This window comes from Oryctolagus cuniculus, chromosome 14, assembly GCF_051225735.1.
Source record: "Oryctolagus cuniculus isolate XC-2025 breed Fujian yellow rabbit chromosome 14, ASM5122573v1, whole genome shotgun sequence".
Classification (NCBI taxonomy): domain Eukaryota; kingdom Metazoa; phylum Chordata; class Mammalia; order Lagomorpha; family Leporidae; genus Oryctolagus; species Oryctolagus cuniculus.
Genome location: NC_142880.1, coordinates 10,262,703 through 10,274,815, shown reverse-complemented (window position 1 = coordinate 10,274,815; position 12,113 = coordinate 10,262,703). Strand labels below are relative to the sequence as shown.

At 38.6% G+C, this 12,113-nt stretch overlaps 1 protein-coding gene across 2 annotated transcripts in view; it reads right to left on the bottom strand.

Moving 5' to 3' along the window:
* The window catches only part of RASA1 (RAS p21 protein activator 1), a 93,996-nt gene that overhangs the window by 45,372 nt on the left and 36,511 nt on the right, over nt 1-12,113 (bottom strand). For both annotated transcript variants that reach the window (XR_011381862.2, XM_070056402.2), the window contains exons 2-4: nt 5,062-5,214; nt 3,743-3,882; nt 3,066-3,132 (exon numbers count right to left, since the gene is read on the bottom strand). Coding sequence is in view for 1 of the 2 variants with exons in the window: in XM_070056402.2 (XP_069912503.1) it covers nt 3,066-3,132; nt 3,743-3,882; nt 5,062-5,214 (360 nt within the window). In the remaining variant the exon portion in view is untranslated. The remainder of the gene's footprint in view (nt 1-3,065; nt 3,133-3,742; nt 3,883-5,061; nt 5,215-12,113) is intronic.

The window sequence follows — 12,113 nt, the reverse complement described above, 5'->3', positions numbered from 1 at the left end:
AAATCTTAAAATGAAAAAGAAAATACAGCTTCACTGAGCAGTGCATATGCCCCAGTTAACAAATGATACACTATCAAAACATCTCATTCTTTAATATCAACACCGATCTCAATAGAAAGCCATTGTTTTGGAGTTGTCAAACTCTTGATGGCTGATGCAAGGTTTCCTAAATTTGAATTTTTGCTTGCAAACTCACATTTTGTCATTGGCAACCAATACTGTCAGTTATTTTCTTGACATAACACTCTCACATTGCTTTTCGAAAAAAGATGTCAAAACTGGAGTCTGAATAACAGCTTGCCTGTCAGTCATTCTCTCAAGTAAAAACAGTATGCATAAAAGCAGATTGGTTGAACTCAAGACATTGTACTTTGCAACACAGAAGTGTACTTCCCATTTCATCTAACAGAATATTAAAAATGTGTATAGTTGATGGTTGAAATTTAATAGCATAACCATTTTCTCTACCTTATTTTGAAAGACAGGGTGACACAGAAAGGGAGGGAAAGAGAGGGAGGAGGAGAGGAAGAGGCAGGGGAAAGAGGGAGAAGGAGAGGGAGGGGGAAGAGGAAGAAAGATCTTCTATCTGCTAGTTCACTCCCCAAACGGTGGTAATGGTCAGGGCTGGGAGGCTGAAGCAGGGAACTACATCCTGGTCTCCCATATCGGTGGCAAGGGTAACAAGTACGTTAGTCATCTTCCACTACCTTCCGAGGCATATCAGCAGGGAGCAGGATAGGAAGCGGAACCACTGGGACTCAACTGGTGCTCTAATTATAGTAATCGGTGTGGCAGGTGGCAGCTTGACCTGCTGTGCCACAATGCTGGCCCCAAGAACATTCTTAGGTGCAACTATTTTTGATTACTTGCAAGTCTGTGGCAATGAAGAATACTATACAACCTAGTGCCATCCACCTTGATTTTTACTTAACTACCAGTAGTTTTACCATCCACTACATTTGTACCATCACTGTAAAAATCACAGTGGAAAAGGTAAATGATGTTTTAGTATAATTATGGAAGTACTTCTGATCACAAGGATTGTGGTGGTTAATTCTATGTGTCAAACTGTGTCACACAGTACCCAGAATAAATACTTCTGCATTTATCTATGAAGGTAGTTCAGAGTAGTATCAGCATTTTAATAAGTGGGCATATATAAAATATCCTGCCCTCTCAGTGTGGGTGGGCATCATCCAATCCAGGGCGAGTCTGAAGAGAATAAATTTGTAGGAAAGAGAATTCTGCCCCTTTCTTTGCTCCCTGGTTGAGCTGGGACACTTCATCTCTCCTTCCCCTGCCTTCACACGGGGTTACACCTACTTTCCTGATAGGCTTTTGGGCCCAGACTGTATTACACCAATGGCTTTCTAGGTCTCCAGCTTGCAGGAAGCAGACCACAGGACTTCTCAACTTACATAATTATGTGAAACAGTTTCTCACAGTCTCTGGAGAACTCTGAGTGAACTTCAAGAAATTCATGGAAAGAGGGAATTAAATGATGATGCTGGAGCGCGTGTCCAGCCCAGTAGTTAAGATGCCTTCCGCATTGTAGTGTCTGGGTTCAATTCCTGGCTCTAGCTCCCTACCAAACAGATCACAAAAGGCAGCAAGTGAAGGTTGGAGTATTTGCGTTCCTGCCATCCACATGGGAGACTGGGATTGCTTTCTGGCTCCTAACTGTGGCCCAGCCCAGCCCTGGCTGTTGCGGGCATTTGGTGAGTAAGCAAGCAGAAAGCAGTTTTCTTTTTCTTTCTGCCTCTCAAATAAATAGAGAAAAAAACAAACAAATATTACTAAAGATGATGCACATTTTCATGACCTTTTTGAAAGACCTTTATACATGGGCCATCTGAAACAGATATTAAATTCCAGAGTTACATGGATCATACTTCAAGAACTGCTGTCCTAGATGATCCCACTTGGAATTTACAAAGTATCTACAATTCCTGAATTTTTAGTTCACCACCATTCTCATTTATTAGATATATATTTTTTTGCTTTCTTTTAATGGTCTTTCCAACTTAAAAGACAAAAGGTATGTTTAAATAGAACTCAAGACTTTTAGAACTACATACAAATGGAATTCCTATTAGAGATCAAATACCTATCCTGTTTTCTTAATACCATATTTCCAGAAATTTTTAGTGCAATGTAAGATTTTCCACTATATTTTGAATGCTCCCAGTGATTTCAAAGAGCAACTCAGAATCAGTAATTTTTTTTTTTTTTTTTTGGATAGGCAGAGTGGACAGTGAGAGAGAGAGAGACAGAGAGAAAGGTCTTACTTTTGCTGTTCGTTCACCCTCCAATGGCCACCGTGGCCAGCGTGCTGTGGCCGGCGCACCGCGCTGATCCGATGGCAGGAGCCAGGTACTTATCCTGGTCTCCCATGGGGTGCAGGGCCCAAGTACTTGGGCCATCCTCCAGTGCATTCCCTGGCCACAGCAGAGAGCTGGCCTGGAAGAGGGGCAACCGGGACAGAATCCGGCGCCCCGACTGACCGGGACTAGAACCCGGTGTGCCGGCGCCACAAGGCGGAGGAGAATCAGTCATTATTCAAAAGCAATCTTCCATATTTAAGGTAAGAAACATTCTGGCAACATTAAATGGCTTACAGAAAGTATAAAAATTTGACTATCATTTATATAAGAAATCAAATTACATAAACGAAAAACAAGATATCACATTCTATAATTCTATAATATTCTATCATTTAAAATTATCCACCCCTTATGTAAAACAGAAGGCTAATTATCATCTCAGCATCATTTATAGCTGTGGCATAACTGTCACTTGGTAATACAAATTAAAATGAGTAAAGGTAGAAGAAAACTTGCCTTACTTGGTTTACAGGCAGTGTAACAAAAGCTAAACTATTTCTCCAACAGATCTTTATTCACAATCTGAACAGATAAGCCAACCCAGGATGGTAAGAATAACAGATCCAGGATTACCTTCCTGGAGGCTATTTTCTGAATTTCTAAGACTAACACATCCTTCAAAGTCTAGCTCTTTCAACTGCCTATTTCAATGCTTATACATGAGAATATACTATAAAATACCTTATTTCATCAGTGTCTGGTACTTTTGTGTAAGGCAGAATGGCTCGCACACGCCTTCTATCTTCTACTGGCTAGAAACAATTAAAAAACAATTAAAGAAAGATTTACAAAGGATAGTCTTTTTGTCTTTACGTGGAAAGAAGTAGGTCCACACAAAGTTAAAGCCAATATTTTATAACCTCCCTGGAATCATCATTCAAATTAATTTTTACTGAGCATCTAAATACCCAGAGGCCAGAAATACCTGCTGCTTGTTGTTAAAGAAATTCTTTTTAAAGTATAACCAGAATGTTTTTAACAGGTAATATGAATGAACATTTAATTTTAAATAAACCACATAGGATACATAAATTAACCTTTCTCTGCAGCATCTTCAGGATTAGCATATGAACTCAGTAATTACTCCACAGACATTCAAATATATTTGGTAGGCTATTACTACACAGTATTAATATTTTTAAAATCTGCCTACTTAAATACAAAATTACATAAAAATTACTTTTCCTTTTTTCAAAGATGTTACTAGCTTTGTTTAAAGTGACATTACAACCACAAGAATTTAATGCAATACATACTTCTTGAATTACAATAAACATAACAAATAAATTTAATAAGCACTAAACCCATTATTAAAATGAAAAAACAAAGTTCTCAAAGATATTTCATCCAAGTTTTACTTGCCTCTGGTGGTGCAACTGGATAAAGTAATTTTTCTCCTTTAAGTAAACAAGAAACATGACTGTAATAACCTATTAGGTCTGACAGTGAAGAAAAACGTCTTCCACCAATGTAGTAATCTCCACACATGGCAATAATCCTATTTGGACAGGAAAAAAAACATATCACTACATAAAGTCTTTAAGCCAGTTTAAGACTAAATTTCATCAAGAAATTATAAATCCATTAATATTCACCATCTTTTCCTTTGTACCTATATTCCTATATTAAGGTAGTACTCAATATCTTTATCATGGGCAAAAATACATGAGACTATTTCTTTTATATGTGAATTTAATGACATAAGAAATTCAATATTAAATTGTGTATGTATTTATTATGCTTCATGAGACCTACAAACCTCTATATAATGCAATCAATTGGTTGAAAAATTCAGCCTCAGATACCTCTCTTTACTTTCCATATTTGAGATTGAATTAGCTATTTCAAGTAAGTTCTCTCTGGCCAAAAGTAGATCACAGATCCACAAAATGTAACAATTTCACACATATGTAAGTATATGATATGCTCTTAAAGCTTATTTTAAAATCTAAAAATCAAAGGTATATACTTTATCAACAATATAGGTTCTACATGGTTTTCTTCCTTTGTCCCATAAAAATGAACTAGGATATGATAAATATAAAAATATTTATATTCAAACTATACTATCTACACTTGAAAATCAACATGACCATTCATTGAAGTGACTGCAAAGTTTCAGAATAGTGAATCTAAGAATTAAAGGCTCAGGGCAGGTGCTGTGGTGTAGCAGGTAAAGCTACCACCTGCAGTGCCAGAGTCCCACGGGCACCGGTCCGATCCAGTTCTCTTCTATGGCCTGGGAAAGCAGTGGAGGATGGCCCAAGTCCTTGTGGCCCTGCACCCAAATGGGAGACCTGGAGGAAGCTCCAGGCTCCTGGCTTCAGATTAGCCTAGCTCCAGCCATTGTGGCCATTTGGAGAATGAACTCGTGGATGGAAGACCTCTCTCTCTCTCCCTCTGCCCCTGCTTCTCTGTAACTCTGCCTTTCAAAAAAAAAAAAAAAAAAAGAATAATAAAAAGAATTAAAGGTTCAAACCTTTATTTTTAAATAGTGTTTCCTATATTTTCCTATTCTGCCATCTAAAAGTATTATGAAAATTATTTACTTGAAGACAGGTTTCTCTATTATTTAAATGTCACTGGATCATTTACTTTCCTTGAAAGCACGTAAATTTATGAGTACTACATCAAAATAGCTAAACTGTCCAGCCTTAAAACAGGAATAAAGACTTACCTAAAATGATTGACAACGTTTGTCTGGCTAAGAAATGAAAGTACAAAGGAGCCAGGCCTCCGATCACTCTCTCTTATAAGGTAGCTGCCAGCCTTCCCCGCCTGCCTGAGGCGTTCTTCTGCTATAGTTCTATCAAGTTTTCCATGATACCACCTAGGGGGAAAAAGATAAAAGATAAGAATAAAAATAGCGCTCAAAAAATTAACTATGTGGACTGAAAAACATATAATTAGAAGTAGTTGAAAAACATACTCCTAGGTTTTAAAAGCCTACAGGTAATTTAAGCAGTTACATTTTACTCTCAGTTATTACAGTTTTAACTCAATTATTTTAACTACTTCTCAGTCTTCAAAACTATCCTTTTACTCAGTTTTTAATTTGTTGTAAAAGCCTTTGTCCAATCCACTCATATCTGAACTTCTCCCATCTCCACTTCCAGGATTGTCTATCTGTTTAAAGTACAAATACTTACTCCAATCATCCTTACTTAAAAATAACAATAGCATGGATAAATGGAAATGAATGATTAATTTTTTTACCATTCTAAAGATTAAGGAATCGAAACTTGACATAACAAAGCACAAGGAACCTGGGAGAAAATGTTTTATTCCATGCTACCAAACTATGCCTATAAAGGCCTCAGGAACTAATAAAAACAAAAGCACACTTAGAATGACAATGTCATATGAGGATGGTAATAAATCTACAAAGCAATTGTTATGAAGTATTTTTATGCTTTGATACTTTCTCAAAAGTTAAAGATACTTGTTTCTGACATGAAACCTTCAGAAATATATATATTGTTGACTTAAATATATATTAATATAAGCCAATGATAACACTATTATATGACTATAGCTGATTCTGTAAGTTTGCTGGAAAAAAGCTTATTATTCTTTCCCTTCTTTATTAAAAACTTAAAGTATCTTGAATTATGTTTGGTTGTCTTAAAAAAATCAACCTACTGGCCAGTGCCGCGGCTCACTAGGCTAATCCTCCGCCGGTGGTGCCAGCACCCCAGGTTCTAGTCCCGATTGGAGAGCTAGATTCTGTCCTGGTTGCTCCTCTTCCAGTCCAGCTCTCTGCTGTGGCCAGGGAGGGCAGTGCAGGATGGCCCAGGTCCTTGGGCCCTGCACCCGCATAGGAGACCAAGAGGCAGCATCTGGCTCCTGGCTTCAGATGGGCTCAGCGCACCGGCCACAATGGTCGGCCGGCATTGCAGCCACTTGGGGGGTGAACCAACGAAAAAAGGAAGACATTTCTCTCTGCCTCTCTCTCTCACTGTCCAACTCTGCCTATCAAAAAAAAAAAAAAAAAAAAATCAACCTATTGAGGGGCTGGCACCATGGCGCAGCGCGTTAAAGCCCCGGTCTGCAGTGCCAGCATCCTGGCTGTGCCACTTCCAATCCAGCTCTCTGCTATGGGCTGGGAGAGCAGTGGAAGGCGGCCTAAGTGCTTGGGCCCCCGCACCCGAGTGGCAGACCTGGAAGAAGCTCCAGGCTCCTGGCTTCAGATTAGCCCAGCTCAGGCCATTGCGGCCATCTGGCGAGTGAACCAGTGGATGGAAGACACCCCTCCCTTCCTTTTCTCTCTCTTTCCATGATACCACCTAGGGGGAAAAAGATAGAAGTAGTTACACCCTGTGTAACTCTGCCTTTCAAATAAATAAATAAATGTTTTAAAAAAATCAGCCTACTTAAAGGTCTGTATGTAATAATGAAAATAAGAAATAAAAAACTTAATCATGGAACTTCATTTTAACTTAATAGGAAAACCATTAGTATTGGAGAAGAGAAAGAATGATAAATACAGTATTCCTCTAAAATCCTCATCAGTTGAACCATTATCTTTGAGATGAGTGTCAAATAAATTTAACTTGCTTCTGGGTTTTTTATTTTATCTGAAAATTTAGAGACCAGTGAAGTTCCATAAGGAACTAAAATTTAATGACATTTTCCAATAAAATTTTAAAATTCAAGACTAGTTTTTATTTGGTTGTGAGACTCTGAGATACCCTGAGAATATGAAACATGTGGAGCTAACCCAAGCAGATGTATGCATCTAACAAAGTCAAAATTAAAAACTTTTAAGCAAGTTCCTATTCTTTGTATACTTGATATTTGTTAAATTTGTGCTGTGTTTTGCACAAAATGGCAGGATTAAAAGATTTTATTTGATCGCCATCTTGTGAGGTCACCATGAGATGAAGAAGAAAGGTGCGAGAATCGTTATACAACTGCTATTTTATGATAAAATTTATAATATATACTTATTTGTGGCTTTTACTTTTCATGACTATGTATTTTCTGTAACATTTTAGTACCTTAAAAATGGTAATCATTAAAAAAAAATGGTAATCGTCAAGACAGACATCAATCTAAAAAACTATTTCCTGAGTATTAGTAATTCCTCGTTCTCTTCCCAAAAGCTCATAAGCTTCAAACATAAAGTAAAATAATTATTGATTTTTATTTTATCAAATAATCAGCTTATAAGACTATATGTAGTTGATCTGATCTTCAAAAAAGTGTTCAAACATTTCAACTGTTACAAGCCTCTAGATGTACTTGGAAAAAAAAAATCAATGCCTTAATTAAAACTGATTTTTGTAATTCTCTTTATTGTTTACTTCAAGCTATCAGGTGAATCATAATATCAAGAATATTTTCAGGGACCAGCACTGTGGCTTAACAGGTAAAGCTGCTGTCTGTGGCACCAGCATCCCATATGGGCTCTGGTTTGTATCCCGGCTGCTCTACTTTTGATCTAGTTCCCTGTTAATGGCCAGGGGAAAGCTGTGGGAGACGGCCCAAGTGTTTGAAACCGGCTCCTGCCACCCATGTGTGAGACTTGGATGAAGCTCCTGTTTTCCATTTAGCTCATCCCTGAACATTGCCTGGCCATCTGGGAAGTGAAACAGTTGGTGGAAGATCTCTCTTTCTCTGTCAAACCTCTGGGGTGGGTGGTGTGTGTCTCCCTTTAACTCTTTCAAATAAATGTTTTTAAGAACTTAAAAAGAATATTTTCAATGTATCTATATCTACATTTTTAAAGCTACTGTTAAAGAAGAAAAAGCTCTTCAATTAAACAGGCATCACTGGCTTTTCTAAACTGTAATTTTGGAAAATCATTAGAATTATAGCATAAAATGACCATTTCAATTACAGATAGCATCACAATATACAGCTAAAACAGATGTTTTGCAAATTAATCAAATAAATCCAATGTCACATAATTTGATTAACACAATTCACAGATTTATTTCCACATCAATTAAACCTTAATTCTTTTTTTTTTCCCTGTGGTAACACATTAACTTTAATGGGCTTAATGTTTTTTTTAACTTTTATTTAATGAATATAAATTTCCAAAGTACGATTTATGGATTACAATGGCTTCCCCCACATACCGTCCCTCCCACCCACTACCCTCCCCTTTCCCACTCCCTCTCCCCTTCCATTCACATCAAGATTCATTTTCGATTATCTTAATATACAGAAGATCAGCTTAGTATACATTAAGTAAGGATTTCAACAGTTTGCTCTCACACAGAAACATAAAGTGAGAAATAATAGATGATTTTTTTTTAAAATGATGATGAAATCAGATCAGACCTATTGTCATGTTTAATCCCAGTGAGAGTCGAGTTGGGAGTTGATAATTTCTTTCTTTCTTTCTTTTTTTTTTTAACAGAGGATCAGTTTAGTATACATTAAGTAAAGATTTCAACAGTTTGCACCCCCATAAAAACACAAAGTGAAATATATTGTTTGAGTACTCGTTATAGCATTAAATCTCAATACACAGCACATCAAGGACAGAGATCCTACATGAGGAGTAAGTGCACAGTGACTCTTGTTGTTGACTTTACCAATTGACACTCCTGTCTATGGCATCAGTAGTCTCCCTATGCTCCGGTCATGAGTTTCCAAGGCTATGGAAGCCCTCTGAGTTCTCCGATTCTTATCTTGTTTAGACAAGGTCATAGTCAAAGTGGAGGTTCTCTCCTCCCTTCAGAGAAAGGTACCTCCTTCTTTGAAGACCTGTTCTTTCCACTGGGATCTCACTCGCAGAGATCTTTTGCCAGAGTGTCTTGGCTTTCCATGCCTGAAATACTCTCATGGGCTTTTCAGCCAGATCCGAGTGCCTTTAGGGCTGATTCTGAGGCCAGAGTGCTATTTAGGACATCTGCCATTCTATGAGTCTGCTGAGTATCTCACTTCCCATGTTGGATCACTCTCCCCTTTATTTATTCCATCGGTTAGTGTTAGCAGGTACTAGACTTGTTTATGTGCTCCCTTTGACTCTTAGTCCTTTCATTATGATCAATTGTGAACTCAAATTGATCACTTGGACTAGTGAGATGGCATTGGTACATGCCACCTTGATGGGATTGAATTGGAATCCCCTGGTATGTTTTTAACTCTACCATTTGGGGCAAGTCAGCTTGAGCATGTCCCAAATTATACATCTCTTCCCTCTCTTATTCCCACTCTTATGTTTAACAGGGATCACATTTCAGTTAATTTTTAACACTTAAGAATAACTGTGTATTAAATTCTTAGTTCTTGACAAAAACAGTGTTTCTCAACCTGTCTTTTTAAAACCTATGTTTTTTATAAACATAACAAATTAAGAGTCCCTAAAACAGCAGCTCCACAGAATCACATATTCTATTTAACCTCCGTAACCAAAAAAAAAGGCTGCCTACCTTAATTTTCTAATGTCTGTAAAATAATTTTTTCATTTTTGACATAAAACAACATGGAATATGGCTTCTCAAAATACACACCTAATTACAAAGATCTGACACTTCTTCAAAGTGGACATTTTCATAATAGATTATTTGTTGACCCAATGTTCAGCTTAAAAAAAAAAAAAAGCCACACTTTCTTCCCCTACAAAGCTATAGCAGCAGCTACAAAGAAATGATGAATGAAAACATAAAACATGTAGTTATTCAACTCCATATTACTCTAAGTCTTTATAGTCAAATCCCAATTTTGCTGGTGACTGTTCTCAAGTAAGTTTTTAAAAATAAACTACAGGGCCAGCGCCGTGGCTCACTTGGTTAATCCTCTGCCTGCGGCACTGGCATCCCATATGGGTGCCGGGTTCTAGTCCTGGTTGCTCCTCTTCCAGTCCAGCTCTCTGCTGTGGCCTAGGAGGGCAATGGAGGATGGCCCAAGTGCTTGGGTGCCTGCACCCGCATGGGAGACCAGGAGGAAGCATCTGGCTCCTGGCTTCGGATTGGTGCAGCTCCAGCTGTGGCAGCCATTTGGTGGGTGAACCAACAGAAGGAAGACCTTTCTCTTTCTCTCTCTCTCTCTAACTGTGCAAAAAAAAAAAAAAAAACTAGAAATTCAGATACTTTATCAAATGTATTAAGAACACATCAAGGGACCAGCACTGTGGAGTAGCAGGTAAAGCTACTGCCTGCAGCACCAGTATCCCACACAGGTGTGGCTTGAGTCCTGGCCACTCCACTTCCAATCCAGCTCCCTGCTAATGTGCCTGGAGAAAGCAAAAAATGGTCCAAGTACTTGGGCCCTTGCACCCACATGGAGACCCAGAAAAGCTCCTCCTAGCCTCTGGCTTTGGATCTACCCAGCTCAGACCACTGTGGCCATTTGTGGAGTGAATCAGCAGATCTCGATCTCGATCCTGATCTCTAACTCTGCCTTTCAAATTAAAAAAAAATCTTTGGGGCCGGCTCTGTGGCTCAGTGGGTTAACGCCCTGGCCTGAAGCGCCGGCATGCCATATGTTCGCCGGTTCTAGTCCTGGCTGCTCCATTTCCGATCCAGTTCTCTGCTGTTGCCTGGGATAGCAGTGGAAGATGGCCCAAGTCCTTGGGCACCTGCACCCGCATGGGAAGACCTGGAGGAAGATCCTGGCTTCAGATCGGCGGGGTTCCAGCCTTTGCGGCCAATTGGGGAGTGAACCATCGGATGGAAGACCTCTCTCCCTCTCTCTGTGTAACTCTGACTTTCAAAGTAAAGTAAATAAATCTTTAAAAAAATAAAATATAAAATAAATAATAAAAAAGGAAACATCAAAGGAACAAAAGTGTATCGTATTAGAGATATGATTAAATTTTGAACATGACATGAGATTACTTAATAACAGTGACCTCGGGGTTGGCATTTAATGCAGCAGTTAACATGCTACTTAGGATACCCCATTTCTTATCAGAGTGCCTGGGTTTGAGCCCCTACTCTGCTCTGATTCCAACTTCCTGCTAATGTGTATTGTGGGAGGTAACAGGTGATGGCTCAAGTACTTGGGTCCCTGGCATCCATGTGAAAGACTCAGATGGAGATCCACGTTTCTGGCTTAGGATCAGCCCAGCTCCAGTTGTTATAGGCATGTGAGGAGTAAACCAGACTGTCTCTGCCTTTCAAAGAAATAAATTTAAAAATTATAATAAATCGGGGCTAGCGCTATGGCATAGCGGGATTAATGCCATGGCCTGAAGCGCCAGCATCCCATATGGGCACCAGTTCAAGTCCCGGCTACTCCACTTCCGATCCATCTCTCTGTTATGGCTGGAAAAGTGGTGGAAGATGGCCCAAGTCCTTGGGACCCTGCACCCGTATGGGAGACCCAGAAGAAGCTCCTGGCTCCGGACTGGAGCAGCTCTGGCCATTATGACCAACTGGGGAGTGAACCAGCAGATGGAAGACCTCTGTGTGTGTGTGTAACTCTGACTTTCAAAATAAATAAATAAATCTTAAAAAAAAAAAAAAAAAGAAGTGCATGTGTGTTCCATATAGTCAGAAGGACATTTTGGACAACGACAGAGGGAATGTATATACATATATAGTACTATAAGATTACAATGGAGCCAAAAAGCTCCATTTCAAATAAATAAATCTTTTAAAAAATAAAATAAAAATTAAAATGAATGAATAAAACGAGCCAAATCACCTAAGTTAAATTTTGTAAATCTGCTTACATTTGTGACAATTTTAAGTCACAACCTATATCTGGCACACAAAAGCAAGTTTAAAAAGTGCTCATTACATGAAGAAAGAAATATTTAATCACAAA